The sequence below is a fragment of the Carassius auratus genome, chromosome 8 (genome assembly GCF_003368295.1).
Source record: "Carassius auratus strain Wakin chromosome 8, ASM336829v1, whole genome shotgun sequence".
NCBI lineage: Eukaryota > Metazoa > Chordata > Actinopteri > Cypriniformes > Cyprinidae > Carassius > Carassius auratus.
The window spans coordinates 21,582,335-21,609,773 of NC_039250.1; the positions used below are offsets into that span (position 1 = coordinate 21,582,335).

The 27,439-nt window shown below is 36.0% G+C and overlaps 1 protein-coding gene and 1 long non-coding RNA gene across 2 annotated transcripts in view; one reads left to right on the plus strand and one right to left on the minus strand.

Moving 5' to 3' along the window:
- On the plus strand, positions 1–20,510 carry LOC113107617 (uncharacterized). Its single transcript, XR_003292685.1, has 3 exons — positions 1–263; positions 2,159–2,230; positions 20,476–20,510. It is a non-coding gene; the product is annotated as an uncharacterized LOC113107617 (long non-coding RNA).
- LOC113107616 (sodium-dependent neutral amino acid transporter SLC6A17-like) overlaps positions 12,153–27,439 on the minus strand; it is a 22,545-nt gene continuing 7,258 nt past the window's right edge. The window contains exons 3-12 of the mRNA XM_026270256.1: positions 20,509–20,666; positions 18,461–18,587; positions 16,853–17,034; positions 16,066–16,176; positions 15,490–15,731; positions 15,122–15,314; positions 14,293–14,485; positions 14,022–14,181; positions 13,669–13,831; positions 12,153–12,816 (exon numbers count right to left, since the gene is read on the minus strand). Coding sequence (XP_026126041.1) covers positions 12,448–12,816; positions 13,669–13,831; positions 14,022–14,181; positions 14,293–14,485; positions 15,122–15,314; positions 15,490–15,731; positions 16,066–16,176; positions 16,853–17,034; positions 18,461–18,587; positions 20,509–20,666 — 1,898 coding nt within the window. The 3' untranslated portion in view covers positions 12,153–12,447. The remainder of the gene's footprint in view (positions 12,817–13,668; positions 13,832–14,021; positions 14,182–14,292; positions 14,486–15,121; positions 15,315–15,489; positions 15,732–16,065; positions 16,177–16,852; positions 17,035–18,460; positions 18,588–20,508; positions 20,667–27,439) is intronic.

A 27,439-nucleotide genomic window follows, 5' to 3' on the forward strand; every position in this document is an offset into this window, starting at 1 on the left:
ATGAGAATGTGTGCTGTTAAAACTGACACACACACGTAGGCACACACACTTTCATACAGACTCCTACACATGCACAAAATAAATACATTTTTGAGTTCATATGGAAATCTTTGTTTGACTGCAGAAAGTGCAAATGCCAATTTGAGCACTGACTTTGCTGGGATCTTTTCAAACTTCCAAGAAGACAAATGTGAAATTATGAGCCTGAAGTGCTGGATATAATGTTTGCATATGGGCTACCCAATTGACCACACTGTGATCAGGTAAGATATTTTTGTATTATTTTCATGAGTTATTTTATATGCCTAATGTGATTGTAAATCGTATGTAGTCTACACCTCAAGCCTTAAGGGTCTAAAAAATAAAAAAATAAAATCTATATTAACAGTAACTGTTAACAATAAAATAAATTTATTTTTTTTACCTTCTTGATAAAATGAGATTTTGCAGCACCTTTACAGTACCAATGCAAGTTTTGCTGTAAAGCATCTGTTGCACGTACATTATTCAGCCTCACTTGGTAGTAGGGCTGAAACGATTCCTCGAGTAACTCGATTACAAAAAATGATCGAGGCAAATTCCTCTGCCTCGAAGCCTCTTTTAATTTATTTTAAATCTCACGTCAGCTTCTTTCGCAATTATTTTTTTAATGTGACACAACGCGTTTACAGTACGTCACCCAAAAAAGCGGAAGGAGACACAAGTGCTGAGTCCACTGATCTAGATCAGTGGCCGAGTCTGAAATCGCATACTGCAAGGAGTCAGCAGTGTTTTGATTTGAGGGAAAACGTAAAGAGAACGTCTTGGCGTGTGTCCATTGCAGCTGGCATACCACAACTAGGGCCCTATGATTTCTGCGATGCAGAAAACGCGGAGGGAATCGCGGAATCCAGTCATAAAAACAGATTTACAGTTTAACGCGGAATGGCACGGAATTTGCTAAATTTTGAATGAATTAATCAAAAATAGGTCATTGCAAATACATCAAGTCACGATATGGACTAATATCTGTAAATATTACGCCGGAACAGTCTATTTAAATCTGAATCCTGCATGTTCTGCGTGTCTTTGTTAATGAATTGAGCAGAAGCACGTCTTCATTCATTAAACACACGGAAGCGCGCATGAAGCTCGCGGTGAATTCAGCGTCTGCTGTGTCACTAAATAAGACGAGAACATATGAACAACATCTCCAGAACTGCTCTGACAGTCACTTCATGAGCATTTGACCGTTTGATTTGAGTAGAACTAGCGTCACATCACACACACAGAACTGTAAAGGTACGCCAACCCGTCAAAATAAAAGTCCGGTTAAAGACTGATCAAACATTGTTTTTGTTTTTTTAAGGTTTCATCACACAACATTTCTTCCGTGTTTTATTTTAAATAGTAAATCCTCTTTGTTTACCAAAAAGTTAAGTTAATTTTCAATAATTAAAAGATAATTAAATTAATGTTTTATGTGTTTAATGTGCATCTCAGAAAATGCTTTATTTAAAACCCAACTGAATGGCACTTAAATGCACTTAATTCATCTGTCAACTTTATTGTCATTGTTCACAGTACAAGTACAGACAGAGAAACAATGGGTAATAATTAAATGTTTATTTTTGATGTATGCATTGCATTCTATGCATTTAAAAAATAAAAAAATAAAATTTCTAAAAAAGGAAACTAAGTTGTTCAATTTAAGAGACCCACGAGTCTTATTTTCTCTTGCATAATGAATATTGCACTTTAATTAAACAAAAACACATTTTATCAGATTACTCGATTAATCGATGGAATTTTTTGGTAGAATACTCGATTACTAAAATATTCGATAGCTACAGCCCTACTTGGTAGTTCAGTTTAGTTCACTATGTGAAGTCTATAAAGTGTTATAAAACAAGTTCAGTGTTTAGTAGCTGCAGCTTTGAAGAGAATATTGTTGTCAATCAGCTCAAGTTCAGAGTTGATTCAGTTCAATAATATTGATGTTGTAAAATTCAAGTTTGATCTATTTGATAATCTATAAAGCAGAAGGCATTGTTCTGCTCCGTTCAATTCAAGTTTTGTTCTCATCTAGTGTCAGTACATCAAATTGACTGTATTACTGAATGTCTGAAAACACTTTTTATTTTATTTTTTTTATTTTTATTTTTTTTTTTTTTAACAGCCTACAGATATTTCAAGATGAACAAGAAGACCTTTGGCATGAAAATGAGTCCTTTACCTTACTTCAGCTCAGGTGTGGTTTTCTCCTTTGTCACAGTGAGTTCAAAAAGGATGATATGTTTCTGGATGTCATCTTGCCCTTATTACTCTGGTTTAAAAACACTGGTTTAAAGGGTTCGTGGCACACAGCAAACACTCATTCAGACCACCCTGTCAATGGAGAGTGGAAGAGAGGTGCTGGATTGTGATGGCCCATGGTCTCAATCATCACCTTTAATTAAATGCCTTAATGTACAGTAGTTTTATGAGCAAATGCGAGGAACAATAATACAAAAAAAAAAAAAAGGAGTCTTATTGCAAAGCAGGACCCTTGAGGTATGACTGATTTTGGGCGTTTTAAAATCAAGTCAAAATGTATTTCTATAGCACATTTAAAAGCAACAGAGTTGTGCCAAAGTGCTGTACAACAACATTTTGGGGAGGTTTATTTTCTTTAGTTGCATGTAGGCCAACCGTTAAATCATTTTGTGAGCTTTTTGGGGGGTTGTTTCAAATTCTTTTGACTCCATAACATTTCTAGTGTGTAAAGAGTGTGGTGAGGAACTTTTCTACAGCGGTAGAAAGGTTCATGATAAATTATGAATATCTGGATTAATATCAGTGTGTGATCAAGCTATACCTTTCAAGCTGTCCTTTTCTGATGAAACCCATAGTATGAATATACTTTATTATATATATATATATATATATATATATATAATATAATATTTTATTAATTTTTTTCCGCATAAATATTTGAGCAGTCTGCAAGAATGAGTTTCATCAGAAAAGCAGAAATGAAATCAGGACAGAAAGCAGAAAAGGACTACAATAGGATTTTTTTATATATATATATATATATATATGCTGGATCAGTATTGTTCTACTTGGACAGAAGTTGAGTCCTATTTTTGTTTGTCATAGCTAGCACCAGATAGTCTCTCTCTGTGTCTGACACTGTCTGTGAGAGTGTGAAGAATACGGAGGAGTGTGAGGTGTAAGCGTGCAGGTGCAGGAAACGTGTCGTTTGCACACATTCTTGGCTCAGGCCTCTTTTCACAATGACTCAACCCAAGATCATCACTCCCCTGGGCTGAGGAAAACAATGGCCCAGCGGTCTCCTCACTCCTCTTCTAGCTCGCTTACGCTGGAAAAATCATGCAGCAATCACCAACAGAGACAAACAGGGATAAAGCACTCCTCTTCCTGATTCACCTGCTGCCTTGTTTCACTTATTCTTTTCCTTTGTTTTTTCCCCATTTTCTACAAACATAAGTCAGCACAACTGTCTTCAACATTGATGAGAAACAAAAAGAAGTAATTTAAGCACCAGATCAGAATATTAGATTTATTTTTTTCTGAAAGTTCATTTGACATTGAAGACTGGACTAGTCAGTTTTGCTTAACACAGACAGATGATGTTTTAAAATCTAAACCGATGATGTTGTAAAATGCATTACAAACAAGACAAAACCACAAATAAGGAAGGAGAAATGTAATTTAGAATATATTCTCTTGAAACAAGTCACAGTATCTTATGCAAGGTTGTTTTTATATATAGATTTTAAAAACTTTTAAATGCTTAAAGGATGGACTTATGTTTTCCCATAATATCAAGAAAAGATATTGTTATTGACATGTTTATATCCTACTGTATTGAACAAACTCGACCCTTTGAATACTGAAAAAATTTGGAAGAAACAAAGGAAGCAAAAGTATATATATATATATATATATATATATATATATATATATATATATTATTAATTGAGTTTCATTGCTAAGACATTTTTAAATGTCTTTTATTTGTGCTCTTGAGGGGCTGATGCTATATCAGGTAGAATGTGATGGGAAAATAGGAAGCTGCATCTCAGCCAAGTAAACATCTGCTGACGGACGTCGATGTCCTGTTCTATAATTAAGATTTACCACTGTTTGTGTGAGTGGGTGTGAGAAAAGCTAGCTATAGCAAGTGCGGCTGTGTCTCAGGCCTGTGATGGAGGAAACATCTGTTTACAGGATATTGATGAAACAAGGGTGTACGAAGTGGAGAGTGAGAGGGGTCTGCCCCCTAAAACAGAAACGCATACCCACATGCTGAATCTGGACTGTCTTCTTATGGCATCTCCTTTCATACCAAAACATCTGGGATATTAAAAACACTACAACTTAACACACAGTACAATCAAAAGTAGACAATACTCAGTGCAACAGTTAAAGGCTACATTGGCCCATGTGACTGTGACGGCAGCCTCTTGAAAGTCGTTTGGGGGAAGTTTAAGCAAATATTCTACTTAATTTCCTTAATGACTGTAAAAGCCAACTGAGAGACAGATAAAAAATAGATTAGTGACTAGATTAGTATTTCAGCCCTCAATAATACAATGAGAGCTTGACTAAGGAGCATTACATGTACAGTACATGTGCTTACGGGTATAAACACACAAAGTACCATCCAACTAAACTTTTTGATTTTGTTTTCTTTTCAACTTTGGGTACTGTAAATGAAACAATACATCACACGCTCACCAATGGATCCTCTGCAGTCAATGTTCTGTATCTCACAAGGTCTTGTAAAGTGAAAAGCTGCATGTTCGTAAGGAACAAAATGCAGTAATATACTTTAACTTCAAACTGTTGCTAACTTTATAATGGTTCGTTCAGGGGAAAAAAGTCCATCCCCATTTGTTTACAACTGATTTGGGCTGTTTTCCATTTGTAAACCGTGCTTGATTTGTGCATATTTCTCTCCTGATTCAGACAAGATCATTTCTTCAACAGAGAAGCAATATTATGGGTGGAGGACTCTTATGAAGTTTAAACCATCATAAGGAAGGATTTCTTTTGTTACAGACATGCAGCTTTTTCACTTTATAAAATGTTGATTGATGGACTGGATTCGTGTGGAATCATTGTGATGTTTTTATCCGCTGTTTTACCCATTCTGACGGCACCCGTTCACTGCAGAGGATCAATTCATGGGCAAGTGATGTAATGCTAAATTTCTCCAAATCTTTTCCGATGAAGAAACTAATTAATCTACACCTTGGATGGCCTAAGGGTTTTCAGCTAATTTTCACTTTTTCGTTTAAAGGAACAGAATTTAATAAGCTGTTCAGTGCACCAAAAACGTTTATATTATTTAAATATTTTAACAATTCTTATATTTGTATTTTAAGTTACTTTTTATGTTTCATAATTTGAATAATGCCTTGAACATCTTTCCATGGGCCTCTTGTTGAGAAACTCTTGGGATGTAAGAGCTATCTTTTATCTAATTGGTCTGTAGACATTCATTGCTTGAATGTCAATTTCAGTTTGACTTCCGCATCACTTCCTTCAAGAGGAAGGACCTCTGGCTTCACACTGCTCAGCTGGACAGAGATTCACTTCAGAGACAGGATGTGGTGGGACTGTACAGGGGTCTCAGTCCTTGATGCTTCTGTTCTACAGTCTCTTTCTAAAATTGACACTTATTTTCCATGGAAAATCACTAAACTCTTCTTAACTTTTTATCAAATAAAGAGGAAGTAAAATGGTGCATTTATTCCCTTAACACCTTTTTACATTTTTTATTTATTTATTTAATATATAAGATATAAAAAAATGAAATTAACATATAATAAAATGTTTCACTAAATCAAAAAACTAAAAAGTTATATTTTTATTTGAATATCTTTTAAAATTTAATTTATTCCTGTGACTCCAGTCTTCAGTGTCACGTGATCTTCAGAAATCATTCTAATCTGCTGATTTGGTGTTCGAGTAATATATCTTATGACCATTAAAATTTACGTTTGTGCTGCCTAATGGTTTTGTGGAAACAAATTTTGAAATGTCTAGAAAAGATTCAAATGCCTTTCCTGTCCTTGCTGTATAAAAGTATCATTCTGTACCCAAGCTTTATTTTAAGCCTTCCATTTTTCTTCTTTTAAAACTATATAGCTTAAGCACAAATACTGAAAATAGGGCTTTTTGGCACCCTTTCATCCTGAGTGTATCAGGTTTGAAGGTGGCCTTTTTTTTTTTTTTTTTTTTTTTTTGTACTGGCTTTTACCAAGTTGTGGCCGAAACCTTTTCAGTCTGTTAATGGATCTGGCAACCGCTCAACACAGATGACTCACACCAGAGAAACAAACACCTTGCTAATATCTTGAATGAAAACAACTTGATTAGTAACAACTCAAAGAACAAATCAGAGACACACATTCAGCGTGAGAACCAACTTTTTATTGTTCGTTTTTACGATGGTCCATATTTAATATTCATAACTCAGCGTTTTCCAAAGTGAATCGGAAATACTGTACAATATCAATGACACTGAGACATTAAAATAGTCCTTGTATAGCTAACAGTTTACTGTGGCTAGTGATCTGAATGTGCTATCACCCAACAGAATAGGGTTTGACTAAAGTTTTAAGAGCATTGCTCTTCTTTAGCAGTGAAGCCCTCCAACGCCGCTACTCTCAGAGTAGCAGTAACTTCCTGTGGCCTCACAGACCATCCCACCAACATCCAACCAAATGAAATGCCTGCAGAAATATTGCTTATAAATCTAAGACTAGCACAGTACACAAGTGTAGACTGGAGGGTAATAGTACACATTTCATCTGTGTCCTTCTTACTAAACTCACAGTACTTTGGGGGATTAAAAATATGTTTACATTCACATCAAGTATAATTCTAATGATTACAGGCGCACTTCCAGAGTGCAAAGTACTCTATTTTTGACTTTCCTCTTTAGTGCTCATATATTTTTGAGACACAAAGTGCGGAAATGTCCCAGCTGGGTGTACCTTACAATAATCTAACACTACTAATAATGATTGAGCTGAATATAGTCGGACTAAACGTAAAAAGTGCTTGAACATTTTGACGAATTCTAGAAGCAGCAAACAAAAAAAAAACTGCGGATACTAAGGCCAGAGGAGCGTACAGTACAGAAGGTGCTGATAAGCTGACGTCCACATCAGATAATAAAACAACATTTACATTAAAAGCGTAAAAGAGAATTTCAGTTCAGTGCACTAACCAACAATCTTTACGGCGTGAACACACGAATGATCGAGTCATGTTCACAGAGGAACCAAAACTCACAGCTGGAGGTGAATTAAGGGAGGTAAGAGACTCACGACATCAAAATAGCAAAAATAAAACAGCTTTGTTTTTTCACACACACACACACACACACACACACACACTTGATACAACAGACACTACCCTCATACACAACAGATACAGTACACTATTACACAATGTACAAAATAGTTAAATATTCTACGCTTTAACTGTACAACAATATCATACACAGCAGTGTTACAAGAATTCACCTGTTTGCCTTTCATAGATTTCTTACCGTTCGTTTAACAAAATGTACACCGATATTTACAGATATAATATTCAGAATCACAATGTACATAAATATACATTATAGCACTTTGCTCACAAACATTATGGCCTCCAGCACCTCTTGGAAAAGAAAGAGATGCTTGTACATTTCTTCAGTTGTAGTCAACTTAAATATGGCTCAACGTTTACGCTAGAGCTAGGTTTGTTTCAAGAGGTCTCAGAGCTGCAAAATAAAGGGCAAAATAAAAGTGCAGTTGTGTCTGTGCTTCAGAAAGATAAGAATGTGCCATGTAATACCAGATCGTCTAAGACATTTAATGGATTAATCTCAGTAGTTGAGTCTGATCAATATCTCTAAAGATTGTAGTGAACACATGCCATTTGAACCGAGAGCATTTGCGATTATGTATTAATGAATTCCTGCTGCATGTCTTCACAGCAGGATGTACAACTGTAATCTGTAACCACTATCTGTGACCATTATATAGAGAGAGAGGCATACGCTTACCATCTCTGCGGAGTATAAATGATATGAGTGATATGATTATTGCTTCCCAACCAAAAAAGTTAGAGTAAGCATTTTAATGCGTGTACATAATGCACTGTAATGCATGTTCAGATCATGCTGTTGAATGTTGTGCTTGGCTTTGTGCTAATGCAGCCTTTTAAAGGTGCACTCGAGTCCCTAAAACATTTAGAAAAAATGAATTGTACTTTTAAGCATGTTTGCTTTTGTTTATGCTTGTGCCTTGATTGGTTATTTGTGCTCTGTTCATTCATTTATATTGTCTTTTCAAATACTGTTGTGTTCAGGGATATTGTCATAGAAAAACATTGACTTATGTAAAATATCTGACCGTTTCTGAGATATAAAGAGGAAGGTCAGAAGGTTCACTGACCTCAGTCTGGGAGTGCAGATGGTTATGAAAGAGCAATGAATATCTTTACTAAGACTCATAAAGAAGCTTAACCTTGATATTAATATATATATATATATATATATATATACCTGGATCCTTATTTCATTATGTAAAATGATGCATAAAATCAAAAATACCTCATTTAATGTTAATGCTAGTCTTGGATAACATTAGCTAATGCATTATCTGACAATAAATAAGAATATTTATAAATTGACATAAATACATTTGTTATTAGTTTGTTTGGGTTAGTTTAGTGTATCAACTATTAAAAGATTTGTTTGTTTTTAATCTTGATTTGAAATGCTAACAATGTATGTAATGTGGGAGAATGGATCATTTGTCTGAACTTTAGTTTCTTAGCTTTGACTTTGGTTGAAGTTAACTTAATATTGCATTTTTGTTTAATGCATATTTTAGCAAAAATATATAATTGGCCTGCTGTTCTGTTGTGGACCTTCTAGGGGTCATAGACCCCCTGTTGTACAATATAATATCCAAGCTGCCCACGGAGGAGATTTTAATTGGACAGATCTTTTCTGTCGGTTTTGTTAGTAACTTGTTGTTATAAAAACTAGGAACAATTTTGGGGGGATTTCAGTTTGAATATGAGCTGTTGTGACTAGATTTTTTTAATATTATTATTTCAGTGTGAGGGGTCACAAATTCAAATTTCACTTGACTGCCAATACCCCAACTGAAGTTGCATCTGTCAGTGTAGTTTAAACAATCCTAGTGTCGTTTTGTGCTTGTGAGATGCAGCTCTGGGGCCTCTTGTCTAGAGAAAGTAAAGTGCACAAACCCAAAACTGCCACAAGTAATCAACAACAAAACAAACAATATATGTTTAACACTAACCATTAGAGTATACGCGATAATGAGAGGCAACAGCTGTTCTCATCGACGGGGCACATAGACACGCCTTCATCACACTAATCAACGGCAAACAGCGACACCTTGTGGACAATCTTGTGCTATTGCAGGAGCAACATTAACGTTATTGATTTTTACCACATACACTGGACAACTACACTACAACAAACAAATTGTGCAAGTAAAATTTTAATCTATCTGTCCTGATTTATGAATCAATGTGATATCATCGATAATATCATCTCATCTTGTTAAGGGCACAATTCTTGTCTAGAGGGCTTCATGTATTTCTGAGTTTCTTTCAGTAAATAGCGTTCACAATCTATCTTAGTGCAGGCCAAACCCATCCAAAAATGAAAACTCATTAATCATCATTGACTTACTCATTTTGTTTTAAACCCATGTGTCTGTTTCGAAATGTGAAACACAAAAGAAGTTTCAAAGAATGTAGGGAAATATCAAAATGAACAATGGAAGTGAATGGGGACTGGAGGTGTCAAACTCCAAAACAACACATTTGAATGACGCACTACAATGGAGGCAAAAACTGTCGTTGTGAATAATTACTTACATTTCTTTCACAAAGCTATAATATGGCTAAAGAAGCTTTTTTTAAAAGCTTGACAGTCCCAATCCCTGCTCACTTTCACTGGTTAGAAAAAAACAACCAATATATTATTAAGTAAATTAATATGTTATGCTCCATAGAAGCAAGAGAGTCACATGGGTTTGGAGCAACAATGAGTAAATGATGACAGAGAGAAAGAACCGTTTTTAGGTCAGCTGTCCCTTTAAATTATTTCCCCATTGTTGCTGTGAAATGCAGTGGTTGCTAGGGATACAATGAGGGCATTACAGGAACATCTTGAAACCCCTCCTCAACACACACACACACACACACACACACACACACACCCAAGGAGGACTCATTAACATGCAGCCGTGCTGTTTCTGACACAGGTTCCCCTGGGTAACCAGTCTAGTCCGTGTCTATTTTTACCTCAGCAGCCTTTATGAAAAACTCAAAAGCTACAAGCAGCTGGATGATCAAAAGCTTTGCTGCTGTACTCATCAGGGTTTTAATAAGACCAACAACTCCTGTCCCACTCGCTTTCACACTTTCCCCTCAACTCTCCAGCCCTCTTCAGCTCCCAGAATCTATTCTTACTGGAACAAATACTGAAAATGAATCCCTTTCATTAGAACAAGTGTATCTATTATGAACACATACAGCAAACTAAAACAGAGAGCATGTTTAGGCTTACAGATTATTAGGCAGTGAGTTTTAAGGGCAGCAGTTCTCAATCGCATTAGGCAGTCTTCACAGGATTCACTCCACACTATATAAAGGAACTACACATTACTTTACTACATTACTATACTTTGGTTCCTCAAGAAAACTGGTCCTCTTCTTCCAGCTCAAAATGTTACCTTATAAAGATTTCAGACATATATGTATGGCCTGTTTTTGTGTACTATATTTTTTAGAGAGAAAAAAAGAAAGAAGACTCCGAAAAATATCACACAAGCTATCATTCAAAAGTTTGGGGTCAGAATTAGTTTTATGTTTTTGAAAGTCTCCAATGCTTACCAATGCTGCATTATTTGACAAAAGCAAGAAAAAACTGTAATACTGTAAAATATTACATTTTGCAATCTATTTTAATGTATTTACTGACAATTTAGATCTATTTAATGCATCCTTGCTAAATAAAATAATTCACTTCTTAAAAAAATAGTACTAACCACAAACTTTAGACTGATAGTGTGTTTATATATAACTATTTGTTAATAAAATAATAATCTTCGCAGTGTTTGTAATTTAAGAGGTCATTTGTGTGGCATTTTGTTGAAATGTTTCTCCCTCCCCCAAAAAAGTCTTAAAATATCAGATACACACAAATGACCTCATAATATACAGCTCACTGTATTCATTATAAATATAACTTTAAATAATTAAATGGGCCTAAAATAGTTAAAGTATGAAAACAGAAGTTAATAACACAGCAAATACAGATTTCTCCACCGCTTTAGAACTGGGCTTTAATGCAAGCCTCACAACGGCAGGAAATGCCACTCTTTCATTATTATTATTGCCACTTCTGAAATGAAAATTACAAAATATTTATTCCATTTAAATAATGTGTAATTTATTCAAATCTAGTTATTGTGCTTGGTGGAGTTAACTTGGCTCAAACGCCACCCCTTGTTGCATCCTGAAAATGTCATTTCTTGTGCTGTGTGGAAATCACCTCTCATTAGGCAGTCACATTTGTTTTGATTATAAAAAATAAAAACATCTAGGTAAAACTTTCCAAAAATTTAACTTAAATCCAGTAGCAAAGACAGCCTGAACCTGACAATTATACTGTATATATTTGATACTGCACTGAGACTACATGTATATGTGCGTTGTGTATGAATACATATGTCGCCCTCTTGTGCTGAGATGTGGACATGACTGTTGATGTACTGTTGTATTAACAGAAATCAAGCTATCAATTCACTCTACTCTCAGGTGGTCTGTATTTAACAGTGACACTTACATAATATCCAGTAGAGGGCTCATTATAAGAAGTGAAAGCTATAGTTTCTCGGAGCCCCTCTGAGTCGTGTCCCTTTATGAGCTCTAAAGAGGAGTTTAAATGAAATTTCTGGCACATTTTGTAAGATGTCTAAATTTTAAAAGCATTGGTAACACCTTAACCTGAGCGACAACTATCAGCTCAGCTCTCACTATCCCTATGACCCCAAACAAGTCACAGAGACCAGACCTGAAGCTTGAATGCTTCAACTTTCTAAGAGTTTACATATTTACATGTATGCAAAAAAAAAAAAAAAAAAACTTACCAACTCAACAAATAAGCCATCTTACATTTTGATCTGAAAGCTTCAGGCTCTCTTTCACCTTCAGACCAACATCTGTAGTCTGCATGAATAATTGGGCCATGGGGAACGTGTCTAGGAAGGATCTTTCTTTCTGTCTGTTTTCTTGTGGTCCTGCTCCTTTGGATGGCTTGGGTTAAGGTGTGACCAACGCTAGGACCTTCTCATCTGTTCAGCATCTTCTTTCTCTTTCCGTCTTGTCTCTGGTTGGTGGGTTGGAGGATCATGACTCAGATTTGGGAGGGGCGGGGTTAGTCTGGTAACCACTGCCATATCCGCTGATGGAGGTAGAGTTGGTGATGAGCTCCACAGGAGAGGTGCTGCCGGGGCCCAGATAGGCCCTGTGGCTGGGCATGGGAGAAGGGGCTTCGCTGGGGTTCTTCCCAAGGATGAACCTTGTCTCATCTTCCAGGGTGGAAGCCTCCTTTGCCAGGCTCTTGCGGTAGGAGACGGACAGCTTGTTGGAGCCGTCTGGGAGCCAGTTGAAGTGACGGGCAATAAAGACCAACGGAAGAGGAAGCATGGCCACAATGATCAGAGCGAAACACATGACTAGTGCCCAGGTAGGATAACTCTGAAACCTCTCCGTGGCCTGATTATAGAGGAGATAGAATTCACAAAGTGAAATAATACAGTCCTTGAATAATATTTTCATATTTAAATGTCAGCAAAATATCAAGTCAAAAATTGATGGCTAACTTCTTTCTTAAAAAATACATGCTCTACGATTCAAAAGTTTGGGGTCAGATTTAAAAAAAAGAAATGAATACTTTTATTTGAAGATTTCTATTTCAAATAAATGCTGTTCTTTTGAACTTTCAAGGAATCCTGCAATAAAGTATCAGTTTCTACAAAAGTATAATGCATCACAATTATAAAAAAAAGTTTCTTTGGCACCAAATCGGCATATTAAAATGATTTCTGAAGGATCATGTGACACTGAAGACTGGAGTAATGCTTCAGAATTGTCAGGAATAAATGACATTTTTAAATATATAAAAAAAGAAAACTGTTATTTTAAATTGTAATATTATCTCACAGCATTACTGTATCTTGATCAAATAAACGTAGCCTTGATGAGTTCAAGAAACTTCTTTCAAAACCATTTAAAAATCTTACCAACCAAACCTTTGTAAAGTAGTGTATCAATTCAGACATTGCCTAGATGTAATTGAATATACACATAATAAAGACAGGGAACTGACCCACATATTTAAACTAGGGCTATTAATATAAACTACCACAAAATATATTTAAAAATATATATATAAAATGTAATCAAATAATATTCAAATGATACTTAATAAAATAGCCAACTGAATATAAAAAATAATATCAAACAATGGACATCTATATGTTTTTTAATGGCTGAGCAGGGTGTACTTTGGGAACAGGAATAGGATGGGAGAGAGAAAAGGACTAGACAGACTAGTGTGTAACTAACCAGATCTTGCACCCAGGCATTGTATCCCGGAGGGCTGATGGCCATCTCTACCACACTGGCAGAAATCAGTACGAGCAGACACACTGGAGACACATACTTCCACAGGTAGAAGTAAACCGAGTATGGTCTGAAACCCAGCATGTCTTCCAGATCCTGCATGAACCTGATGAACGCCGCAAAGCATGCAGAATTACAATGTTGATCGATATCAGACACAAGGCAAAAATGAACTGAACTGCAAGGAGACTATATTTGGTGTTAGCAAGAACAGACAAGGAGGAGATCTGATTTCAGAGATACAGTCCTATTTTCGAAGCATGAACTTTGCAAGCATAGTAAGTGAATTTGCCAACCTCTTGGTGCCATAGATCCAAGCTACAGATATATTCTCCAGGATCACCACAAGGGTGAGGGGCAGACCAGCAGAATAGTCATCAAACATGGTAACGAAGTAGTTCCCTGAACGCTGGACAAACAGCAAGCCGCAAAAAAAAGCCACAATACAGCAGCCCACTGCAGGAAATACAAGATTATGCAGGTTACTTATTGCCACATAAAAGTGGCCCAGAATCACAATTATAATATATTCACAGAAAAAAAAAAGAAGAAACCAGGAGCTCTCACCTGTGAGGATCTCTTTCCGAATTTTGAAAGTATCCAGAATGGGTGTGGTGATGCCAGTCATGGTGCCAATCATGCTACCCAGGCCCAGGTTTATCAGCATGAAGAAAAACATGACAGACCAGAAGGGAGAAGCAGGAAAATGGGTCATGGCCTCAGTGAAGGCAATAAAAGCCAGACCGGTGCCTTGAACAGCCTGATGAGCGACAAAATGCTGTGTTATTATTGTTTAAATAAAAAAATTAAAGATAGGTTACCACAACACAGCCCTGAGAAATGTAACCCTGGTACCATTTAACACACTAAACACAAAAATATCACAGCTAAAAATAATAAAGTGAAATGATGAAACACTAAAACTAACAGTCAGAGTAAAGATGAAAAATAAGACTAAACTGAAAGCACAAACTGAAAATAAACCAGAAGTGAAAAAGCTATACTAAAAGGTCAGTGTACTTTTGCTTCCAACCCGTTTTCATTTTTCATTTAAATTAGAACTGTACACAACCCAGAAAAATAGACTGATAAATGAATGTCCCGTTTTCTTTTGCCAAAACTTAGCTGATACTGATACTGGATACATGAACCCTAAAGCTGTAATCAAATAAAAATTGTGCAAAATTGCTCTTAAGTTCATAAATAGCTTGAAAAGTACAATTAATTCCATAGTATTATGATTAATTAAAATAAATGATCATAATAGACATTTTTGGCTACTGCGCTTGGCAAATAAATAAATAAATCCCAAGTCTAAATGTAAGTTTTATCCATGCAAAATGGCTTAGCTGAAACCTGTGAAAGAAAGCAGACAGCTCATGGGCTGAACACCTGCCTTATTGAGCTCATCCTCCAGCAGACACGGCTGCAGCCCCAGCTGCGCAAAACTGTCCTCTTTCACAATCTTTATTATGCCGTACATCTCGGCATAGTCGGACGTGGTGAGGTGGGAGAAGTTCACATGAGGGGGGATGAGATCCTGACTCAGCACATTTGAGTTCAAGTAGCCCAGAATCTTCTCGGCATTCCTAAAAGAGAACAACACAGACATGAGGCTGCTGGATGACCTCAAAATCCAGCTTCCTCGTTTAGATTTAAAGAATGAAGCACGGATATTATTTTACAGTGGAAAGTGTAACTTAATCCAATCACAAAAATGATCCCTTTATGAGAGAAATAGACATATTAAGAGGTCATACGTACTCCACCACACATTTCTCGTTCATGACGTTGGCTTTGAAACCCAGCACAGCAAACACCACGAGTGTGGCCAGTATAGAGGTCACGAAGTTGATGACGGAGACCAGCACGGCATCAAAATGGCAGTTGTTGTCTCTCTTATTGTAGCTGGAAAACGCGATGACTCCACCGAAACCCAGACCAAGAGCAAAGAAGACTTGAGTGGCAGCTTCACGCCACACCTGCGGCTCCAACATGATCTCCAGCTAAAATGAAATACATTTAAAAGAAAGTTTGAAATGAACAGTGCCAACATAGCTGAAGGCCTTCAGTTGTTTCTAATGTTTGGTAATAGAAGCATTCTTTTTAAAGTGAATTTGATGTGAAGTATCCCAAGTATTCCACAAGAGGGAGTCCAACCACCCGACAGGGCGCAATTTTTAGATGCAGAACCTTTATTTTTAAATTGCTGAATCTTCTATCTTAAAGCTTTGCTTACATTGCATGAAATTTGTTCTTTAGTTTCAAAAACTACAACCTTAATCTGGATTTCCAAAATATCACGTGTTTAAAATCAGCACACGTGTACACACTCCTTACCTTTGGTGTGAACATGTGAGCAATGCCGTCAACAGCTCCTTTAAGAAACATCCCTCTCACCAGGAAGCAAAAGAGCACCACGTATGGAAATAGAGAGCTGAAGTACATCACCTGTGCAAACATAGTAGAACAACTGTAAATATGTCTTCGTTCAAGTCTTTTACAATGATTTTAACATGACATTGACATTTCTTAGAAAACAATAACTGTGTGTTAATGATTTTGCTAGAATTTATTACAACAGGACTTAACTTTAGCACATTATAAATACTTCTTTGTTCATAACTATAAACCTTGAGTTAAAAATGCATTCTTTTCTCATCTTTTTGGTTGGTTTCAACCCTGATGTTACCAAAAATAAACAAATATCAAATTACTATTAACTAATTAACTAAGAAATGTAATGTAAACCTAAGAACTGCAGAGGTTTACAGAGGGTTTTTTTTAGTTACATGATCTGAACAGATGGTGAAGCTCTGGCTTGATGAGATTAACCGAAATGTAGATCTATAGAGAACTCTGTGTCCTTGTTGTTCAGACACGGTGATGCTGGTAAACAAGCATTTCTCTGTAAATCGTGTGTTTGTTAATGATGCACCATCACACCTTGAATTTGCATCAAGGAGAAAGCAAACGTTCCGCTCTGAGAAAATCATCATGATTGCACATCGTGATTGTTTAATTGTTCAGAAGAGCTTGAGAACTCGGCATCTGCAGATTGTGCCTTCAAGCTATCCAAAAATGTATGCGTTTCTCAACTAAGTCGATTCTCATTTCATTATCTCACCTTCCCAGAAGACTGAATGCCTTTTATTACAGCCAGGCAGACAATTATCCAGGCAGCCAGAAGCGACAGAGTCATCCTCCAGTTCAGACCCCCGCTGTCTGCGATTGTGCTGGTGATGTTCAGGGTCTCGCGGTACCAGAAGTACGTGGTTGCTGAGCTCTTCTCACACTCAGGCTCCACAACTAACCAGACAAAGGAACACCAGAGGGACAAAATTAAGCCCATGTCTATTAATATACCACTGACTATTTGATGACTTTGTGGAAAAGATCCGATTGTTTTTCTAAGGATTTGATTATGATTCATTAGACTGCCATTTCAAATAGATTTGATTCCAGTTCATTTCTGCTTACATTCTGTATTAAATAAATTCCCTTCATTCTAATGCTGTCTATTATACAGGGCAGCACCCATTTCTTTTAACTTTCTTTTAACTAAAAAAAGAAAATAAACTCGTAAAAGTGATTTGCTAAGGGAATCTTGCTGTACTGCTTGAGAATCGAGATCATTAATATGAATACTGATACTTTTCCAAAGGCCGAATCCAAACCTGGTGGAAAACCAGTATCCAAAACACAACACACATGCTGGTGACCTGCCAATATTTTCAGCGGAGAACACTGCCAGTGCTATGGAAATCTCCAAATACTGCTTCTAACAGCATAGTAGAGTATCCTGGAAAGGTAGAAGTCAAACTGTATCCAAGAAACATTGTGTACTAAAGGATTTAAGGCTTTTAATCAATACCATTTAGCATATATAGCAATTTTTTAAAGTTTGTACTACATAAAGACCGCAAATAGAGTTTGAATTTATGCTAGAATATAATAGTTTTGGGTTTTATTTGGATTTTTGTAGTGTGCTGTGCCCACTTAAGCTGCATGTCTACATGTATCTAGTCTTAGTGAGCTGGAGAGTGAGACTGACTGCAGGTCTCAGCCTCTGTCTAGCTCTTGACCAGGGGACACTGCCGCAGGGCATGCTGGGAAGTCTGGGAAGCTCATGAAGAGCGGTTTAGGAAATGCGACAAGGTGCATGATGTTTATAGGGTGGAATATCCTTTAAAGGTAGGTTAATAGTTCAACACAAAATTTGTAATTTTGTTATCATTTACTCAACCTCATGTCGTTCCAAACCTGTATGAATTTCTTTCTTATGCTGAACACAAAAGAAGATATTTTGAAAAATTATTGGTCCCCATTGACAATAGTATGGATAGAAATGGGGACCATCGACTGTTTTATTACCTGCATTTTTCAAATATCTTCTTTAATGTTTAATCTAAGAAAGAAACCCATTCAGGGTTGGAATGACATGAAGTTGAGTAAATGATGACAGAATTTTCATTTCTGGGTGAACTATCCACTTCAGTGCTATAAAAGCCGCAAATAGTGCTGCATTACAGACTACAACTTTATCAAAGTCATCTGTTGTCATCAAAACGCAATTAATGGATGATACTACATATTTCTACAGCTTTGACTGTGATGGAAGCAAGACGCTTCTTGCTGTGTCACATTTTATTTCATTAGGCAAAGTGTTGTACCAAATAAAACAACACGACTCCAATTTTTCTAGTCATTATGTGAGAAACTGCAGAGCACTCACTGGCTTGGCTGCCGTTCCTCCTGATGGGGCACTCGCTCCAGGGCAAAGGATACTGAAACGACTGAAAAAAGTAGAAGATGCTCCAGCCGATAATCACATTATAGTACAGACCCACAAAACCACACACCTGTAGAATGAGAGAAAGAAAAAAACAAAGGATATTGTAAACAACTATAAACATTTTTAGGGGTAATATTGATCATAAACTGTCCCCTGGTAAGGTTTCGTCTAGTCTAAGGCTTATTTTGCCTGACTTTAAACTGTTTACTTGAACATCTGAGCCATACTGTGCACTGAAAATAGCAATCTAGGTGGCAAAATCCAATCTAACTTGTCTGGCACCTTCTGGGAATCTTCTGGGAATGATTTCTTGTGTCTCTTGCATGGCTTTGAAATAAATATTTATATTGGACAAACAGAAATAATGACAGCAACATGCCAGTTTAGTTTGGTATTGTTGCATCATCTATTTCAGATTTATCCAACCCTACATGCAATGTTGAAAAGCAAGTTGTGGTTAGTCATTTTACAGTACATTTCAGTCAGAGTAGCTCTTCCCGGCAGTTGTATAGCACTGATGTGCACCAGACTGAGTCTGATATATGATCAGAAGTGTTTTAACTCCTAAAACTCAATAGCCTTACTTCATTTATACGGTCCATAAACAGAATTCGAACACAAGCGAATGTGTTCTGTGTGCTGAAATACCGTGTTTGTTCAGGATTTGGCGATGCATGCCTGTTAACGGCAAATCTATCCCTGCAGTCTGCAACAGAGCAGTAACGGTTCTTAGCGATGTCACAGGCCCACAGCACGTTGAGTTAGTGAATAATTGAAGCACATTCCTTCTGCTGTAGCTTCATGGGTATTAATAGCAGCGGCTGCAGCAGAACAGCCACATTTAGTCCATGAGTGTTCATTTTAACTGTTGGGCTGTTTTAATAAAGGCCTATTGTTTTGAAAATGGCTTTCCTTGCATGTTCTTTCATTGCCTTTGTGTAGAAGGTTAACATGATTAAGGTCAATTCCCAATCTGAAGTCAATTAAACCCAATAGACTCATTAAGACTACATACCAAATACTAAATACAATACAAAATGTTAATTTTCAATTAAATTCATCTTGATTAATAGGACATTTAATATTCTAATAAGTAACTGTATGTAATTACATATTAATTACATTTAATAAAAAATATAATTAAACAATTATTTTAATTCATGGACATAATATCAACAATATTTAATAAAATATATATATAATCAAATAATTTAAATTACAATGCTGATAATGTTTTATATATGCAGCATCTGTATATATAATATGTATTCAGCTCATTCTGTTACTAATGAGAAAGCCATTCCCAAGAAACTGCTGATTAAACAGCATTTACACAATAACCAGATTTCCACCCCAGTGCTTTGGCTTATGGTATATAACCAACATCTCCCAAAAGGCCTTACATACTCGCTGACTTGCTAAAGTATCTCCAAAGCACAGCAGCTTATACAAGGACAGGAAACCAGAAAGTCCAGGTGCAGCTGGGGCTGAAAATGGATCTATTAAATGTTCAGGCAGAGTGATATTTTCAGATCGAAACCCATCTGATAGGTTGTGTGACTGTGCTCATATTAAACTGATCAGAGAACAGAGTAGTAATGGATGAGTCAGCACAGAATGGCTGGTAAATTAGCACTTTTAGGCTAGTGACACACCAAAAACAAATGCTTCTGCTAGAGCTTTTAGAACACTGAAATTTGTTTGGAACTTACAGGCTTCTCGTTGTATTGAAACATTAGCATACGAACAAGGATCTCAAACTGTATCAATTACCCAATCTGAGCTGACATGCACCAGGCACTCACAAGTCAATGTCATTAAAACCAATTTAAACGCAACCATATTCACACACAACTGATTTCATTGTTTACTCATGAACCAAATGAAGCAACATGATCTCAGTCAAGAAAAGAACATACATCTGAGTGACTGCTCATTTGTGTCTTGTGTTTCAGTCCACTACTTTCACCAGAACATCATTCACTCACCATCAGGCTGGACACTCCAATGCCACCGAGTCGTGGACAAACATAATTCCAGACTCCTATGCTCCCTCGACGAATCCTCTGCCCAACCGCCAGCTCCAAGAAGAAGAGTGGGATGCCAATAAGGATAAGAAGGATGAAGTATGGAACAAGGTAGGCACCTGTAAAAAGAGACAGCGACACTTGTGAATACAGAGAGTAATGTCCTTACAACATTGGCTTAATGACCAACTAATAGCCCAAGATCAATCAAGCTACTGCACACTAAACACACTTTATTCTTTCAGAATTTTTTTTCTTTCAAAATGACGTTTTGCTTATTCGTACATATACAAATAGTAACATGTCTTTAAATATGTTTCTAGCTAATTAAACAGTACACTAGAGCCTGTTGGAATTTAAATGAGTGATCGTATCTAAACTTTTGCGTTGAAAATCAAAATACTTTATATGACTGCCTGGGACACGTTTCCTCATATTTCGTATTTACCTTAATTTAACTAAGGTAAAATATATAAACATGTTTTTAGCAACATAGTCACTTGTTTATATTTTGTTATATTTTGACTTAATTTAGGACATAGATTGACTGTTATATTGCAAGACATTAAAGGTATAGTTCACCCAAAATGAAGATTCTGTCATCATTTACTCATCCTCATGTTGTTCCAAACCCACTAGATTGTCATCTTCAGAACACAAATTAAGTTATTTTTGATGAAATCCGAGAGCTTTCTGACCAGCAACATAACTGACACATTCAAGACTCAGAAAGGTAGTAAAGACATTGTTAAAATACTCCATGTGACATCAGTGGTTCAACTGTAATGTTACGAAGCTACGAGAATACTTTTTGTTCACAAAGGAAACAAAAATAATGGCTTTATTCAATGATTTCTTCTCTTGCAGGTCAGTGTCTGCTGCCATTTATAAGAGTACCATGATGCATCCATGATGCATACCATGAGGTGCTGCAGCATTTTGTGCTTTGTGTTCCAAAGATGAAAGAAAATCTCACAGGTTTGTGAGAACATAAGAGTATATGATGACAAAATTTTCATTTTTGTGTTAAACTATTCCTTTTAATGATATGGTCAGACAGTTATCAAAAGAGCTTGACGATTGAGTCAAAATACAATATTTACAGATATACAAATCAACAGAAGCATTAACTTCAGTTTTTAAGACCATAATTAATAGTCTTGAGATATTTTCTAGAATAATAGATATAAGTATGTCGAGTACTGTGATTGTTTGTTATCACAGGGGAAAAAAGAAAATAAATAGAACAGAACATTAATTCAGGTCAAAATATTGCAAAAGTAGTGCAATTGGCTGGACAGACTTAACAAGATTTCCATAACTGCAATATATTTAGATCACTGGTTATACTTCTTTTTTTAATTATTATTATTACATTTTGAGAAAAACATGATTTCACTAATCTAATGATAAGTGATAAATTGGACATTTTCCTTTAGAGAAATTTGTTTTTAAACTAAATATATGACCTGTCACACCATATTTTGAAATATTTTACTTATATGATACAATTTGGGTTCAAATAAAAATCAAATACAGTATACTTTCAAGCAGAACAAGAGCAAGTGCAAAGCTTTATTATTTTCACACCTTATGTTTTGTCTTTCCTACTTTTTTTTGCTAAAGTTCTACCACCCAAATATAGCAGATGGTATCTGCTATAGGCTAATGACAGTCTGAGCCTCAATAGGCATGACTGAACAGACAAGCCATAGAATAAAACAGCAAGTCACGCTTCCGCGCCCTGACGTCGAACTTGCTCCATGGTGACGAAGAGTTTGGTCTGAGCAGAGCAGCCTCTATTTGAAGTCAAAGAACAATCCGAAAATAACCGCTTCTTTAGACGTGGAGCTCACAGTGCTGGTGGATGACTGCAAACCCATCCTCTAAGTGTAATTAGAGCCAGGAATGATCACAGCACAGCCCTCCCTCTGCCTTTATTTATGACGATGGACTGCTTGTTATCATTTTGATTACTGCATTTCTTTTGTGTTCAATGTTGCTTTGTTTTGGCTTTTTGTCTGGGCTTTATTTATGCACACGACTAATGAAAACGAAACAGCAGGTCCTACGTTGGAAACAGGAGACTGGAGGAAAGAGAAAGGGATGGAAGGACAGATGGAAGGGAGAAGATGGAGAGAGCAGGGGTGCGTAACGGAAAAGGGCCTTCTGGGAAATTTTCATAATTGCTAGACAAGCAAGGACAAGATATGACGATCTAATTAAGGTGTCAGGTTTCACTTTCAGATAACATTAATGTGTCAAACTATCTATGTATCTATTTTTTTCCCATTACAATTTGTCATCGATACTGTTAAAATTGTTCGCAATCAATTAAGCACTGCAAAAAGAAAATTTTCTTCATATATTTTTGCTTTGTTTTCCAATAACTACTGTATTTCTAAATATACCTAAACATAAATGTACTCATCAATCTTAATGAATAATATTCCATGCAGCCAATGAGCAATGACAGCAAGAAAATTACGATGACATAAAATTTTACGAATGAAGACCGTAAAGGCCTTGACATTACTGTTTTTAAACAGCCCATATAACATTGCCTGCCCTAAATAATACACACCGGAACCGTCAGCTTAATAAATTTAGAGGGACCACAGCACACAAGGCATTCAGCTGACCAAAAAAAGCCTGTCTCAGTGGAAATTTTACAGAGCTTAAGATAATAATACAGAAGAGAGAAAACGTTAAAGGGATAGATCACACAAAAATGTTAATGAAAATTTACTCACTCTCATGTCATTCCAAACAAGCATGTTTTTGTCTACATGGAATACAAAATATAAATAAAAAAATTCTATGTAATGAAAGCAAATAAAGACCTGGCCTATCCAGCAAAATAGCTTCAGAAGATATAAAATACAGTTGTAAGGAAAACATTTATGATTTATGCTACTATTCTGCAAAATTTATATGCTGGTAAAATGTGGTGAACGTTATTGCAGATTAGCAATAATTAGAAGACTATCAAACAACAGTGGCAAAAGCATGTTTAATACATATGCAAGTAAAATGAGGAGAAAGTTGCAGAAATGGATTGAGTTCATGGTTTGCATTTGTTGAGCATTTTAATGCAGTTGTGTATATATGTTAGTGGTCGACCGATATATATATCGCCAAGGCCAATATATTGGTCGATGTTTGGAATTTTTCAAATATCAGTATCTGCCGATATGTTTTTATGTTTGGTCGATGTGTTCGAGGTGGGACTTTTATTTTGACGTTGCTGAGAAAAGCTGCAACTGAGAACACAGTGCTCACATTCTCTCTCATGTTTACGGTTGTTGTAAACTGTACTGTCTAATATGGATAGAAGTCTGTCTAATAATCAGATAGAATGGTTAAACAAAGGAATAAAGATATACAGAAAATATTATAACGATTGCTTTTATATTATTATATTCATTTTGCACATTTATTTTTTAATCTATTGCCAAATGATTTCAAATTTCTTAAAGTGACAAAGTGAAATGACAAAGTGACATGACATACAGACAAGTTATTAATTATTGTTAAATATTAATAATAATAATAATAATAATAATATATCGGCTTTATATCGGTTATCGGCCCCCCTGCTTTCAAAGATATCGGCATCGGCTGTGAAAAAAAACAATACCGGTCGACCACTAATATATATACTTATATTTTGGATGTTTCATCCAAATGAACTTCAAAACCAAACACAGTATGGTGTTTTATTTCCTTACGAAGGACCTAAATGCATCAGGCTGTGTATTTGTAATCATACCTTTAAGTATGATCACATTAGTGAAATTTCAGCTGAAGTTCTGGTCCATTGTCAATACAGTGTAGCAGTGTATGAAGCACTGCTCACACAGAAGCCACTTTCAAACCAAGCAGCTTTCTGTTGGTCAGTGCAACAAATTCATGTGACCAACTTAAATTTTTTTTACATGAAAGCCCTGATTGTTCAGCTTCCTGTTGGAATGACTGGATTTCATCTGCAAAATTAAAGACTTAAAGAAGTAATTGTCAACGACTGGTGGTTTATTAAATTGGTCATGAAATTGATTTCTTTATTATTATTTTAATATATTACTTGAGGTTTACTTATAATGCTAATAATGTTTTTTGCACAAAGAACATAAAAATGTGGGAAAATTATTATTTTCAATCCTCATTCTGAACCTCTCTCAGAAACAGGCTGCTTTTAAGGCGCGGGTCCTTTAAGGCTTCTCAGGCTTCAGCCACTTTGACTGGCTAAAGTCATTGATTGCATAGGAAACAGTATCAACGCCCCCTAACTATTGCATAAGTGTTTTGACAACATAATCAAAAATAAAATGGTCATTTCCAGACAAAGCATTATTAATTCATCTACTTATGGTTGATGCAGCTGCAGTCAGGTATAGCACTGCTACATCTTTCTAAAAATGTTTCTTCATGAACTCTCCATGACACTGTACCTTGTATACAAAACAAAATTCTCCAATCAATCCTCTGACAAGATCCAGGATGCCATTAAAAATAAACTATTCACTTGTTCTTTATGCTGAGATCCTTCTGATATCTGTACAAAGACACCACTGAGCTGTTTAAACCAAAGTGAGCGTTCTTTCACTTCATTTGTTCTATTGACAGACTCAAGCATGGACTGTGTCTGAATGTGCTGCTCTGGAGGCGGGGTTTATGCAAACGACTGTGCCAAGCTGACGTCACCTTGTCCCTATGGATGCAAAACAAGCCGTTTTCTGAGGGTTATTACATAAATGATTTTTAATTGATGATGAGGACTTTTTAAGTTATAATATGTTATCCCTATGAGGTCTTTTTTTTCTTTGTGCTTTTTTCAGTTGCTTATAAACATCTAAATGGCTAAAGTCTAATATCACTGTAATCAGCTCAAATTGGGCTATAATAATATTGAGAGAGGCATGTATGTACATGATTGTACATACAATCATGTTTATGCATGGTTAGTGAAAAACTAAAAACTGTAAATCACTTGAATAAGGCCATAAAACACATACAGAACATTGGTTCCCGGGACTTTTCAGAACTGGAGCTTGTATCCTAGAATTTTCTTTCTAAATTATGTTAAAATCATCTTGTTTACTCACTCACAGAAAACAATATATTGATTTAATTTTCTAAGACACTTTTTGTCTAGAAAGGGTCTATGCGAGAGGCTTCACGATGTGTCATTTAAGCATCGATATCGCGATGTACGAATCCACGATAGTCACATCGCAGGATGTGCGATGTAGGCTGTCGTAGTTGATCCGTTATTCATTAACTGTACAGGCCAGCTACTCCCCGGCCCTTGACGAATGTGATTCACGGAGAGTGCGCGAGAGAGACCGAGAGCGTGAGAGAGAGCAAGAGAGCGCGCGAGAGAGAGACACTCACCGCTTGGCCGCACGCTCACCGTCTTCAAACAACACGAGCGCTGTCTTGCTCTCTCTCCCTCGCGCATATTAATCAGTTGATACGATGGTGTCGATGTTTAAATCATTTAAAATGAGAATGTAAGTGTGCTCACCCCATTTTTGTTTTTAAGAAATTTTTTTATTTCATATCGCAATATATATCGCAGAAAAATAAAATATCGCAATGTCATTTTTTCCCAATATCATGCAGCCCTAGCGTGAACTATCAGTATTATATTGTGATTTACACCTGAGAAGACAAAGGCCTGCATAATGAGCCGTTCAGTCCGGTTTGTCACTGAGAGGGAAGAGTTACAAGAAAGAATGTGAGGACAAAATAAATGTGTAGATTTTATTTTTTTTAAATTCAAAGCTGAATTTTTTGCATCATTACTCTAGTCACAGAATCCTTCAGAAATCATTTTAACAATCTGATTTTCTACAACAACAAAAAATTATTGTTTATTATTATTATTATTATTATTAATGTTGAAAAGAGCTGAGAATATTTCAGGTTTTTTTTGGATAAATTGAAAGAACAGCATTGTTTGTTACATTTGTTACATTTACATTTATTTGTTACATTTTTATTATTTACATCAAGCTTTTGAATGGTATAGTAGTGTATATTGTTTTTGAAACATCATAATTTTTCACTTGATTATACACTTAGTCAGGAATTATAGTTTGGAAAAATTCTAACTAGTAAAATGTTTACACGTTATGTGAAAACTAGTACAAGTATATAAATAAATAAAAAGAGACTTATGATCTCTGCTGAATAAAGCGCTTCATTGTTTTTTCTGAGGAAATCCAAAACTCATATCCTGAGGTAATCATCAGCGCATCTTCTTGGGGTGAATTATGTCTTATTCCTCTTAGTTGAGTATTCGAGTTACAGTTCATTTTAATGACGCGTTTCTAAATGAAGATCAGCGCAGACAAAGGCTGCAGACAGCACACCTTGTTTGTTATCTTTATTTTATAAATGCACAAAGTTTTGTTGTTATTAAGTCTGTATACAAATAAAAGTAGACCCTTTACAGATTCGATTGATGTATTGCTCTTATCTGTACGATCAAAACTGAAAGTGTAATTTAAGCTCTTTTCGGGGTTGTCTGGAGAAAATGCCTCAAAACGTGTATATGCGGATGGACTCCAGAAGGTTAAGCATACAAACACCTCTTCTGTATCAAAAGATCAAGGGACATTTGGTTTTTCATGTCATGGCCCCTTTAAATACTAAATCTAGGTTTAGAGTTCAACTAACAGAAGAAATCTGTGCAAAACACTACCTTACAAAAAAATGTTACTTGAAAAAAGGATACTTTTAGTGCTTTTCTGGCTTTGAAAGGTCTTGTGCCCATTCATTATAATTGCATGGATAAAATGTCTAGTGCATTAACATTTCTCCTTTTGTGTACTATAAACAGTGGTGGACAGTAACGGAGTAGCTTTACTTCGTAACTGTACTTAAG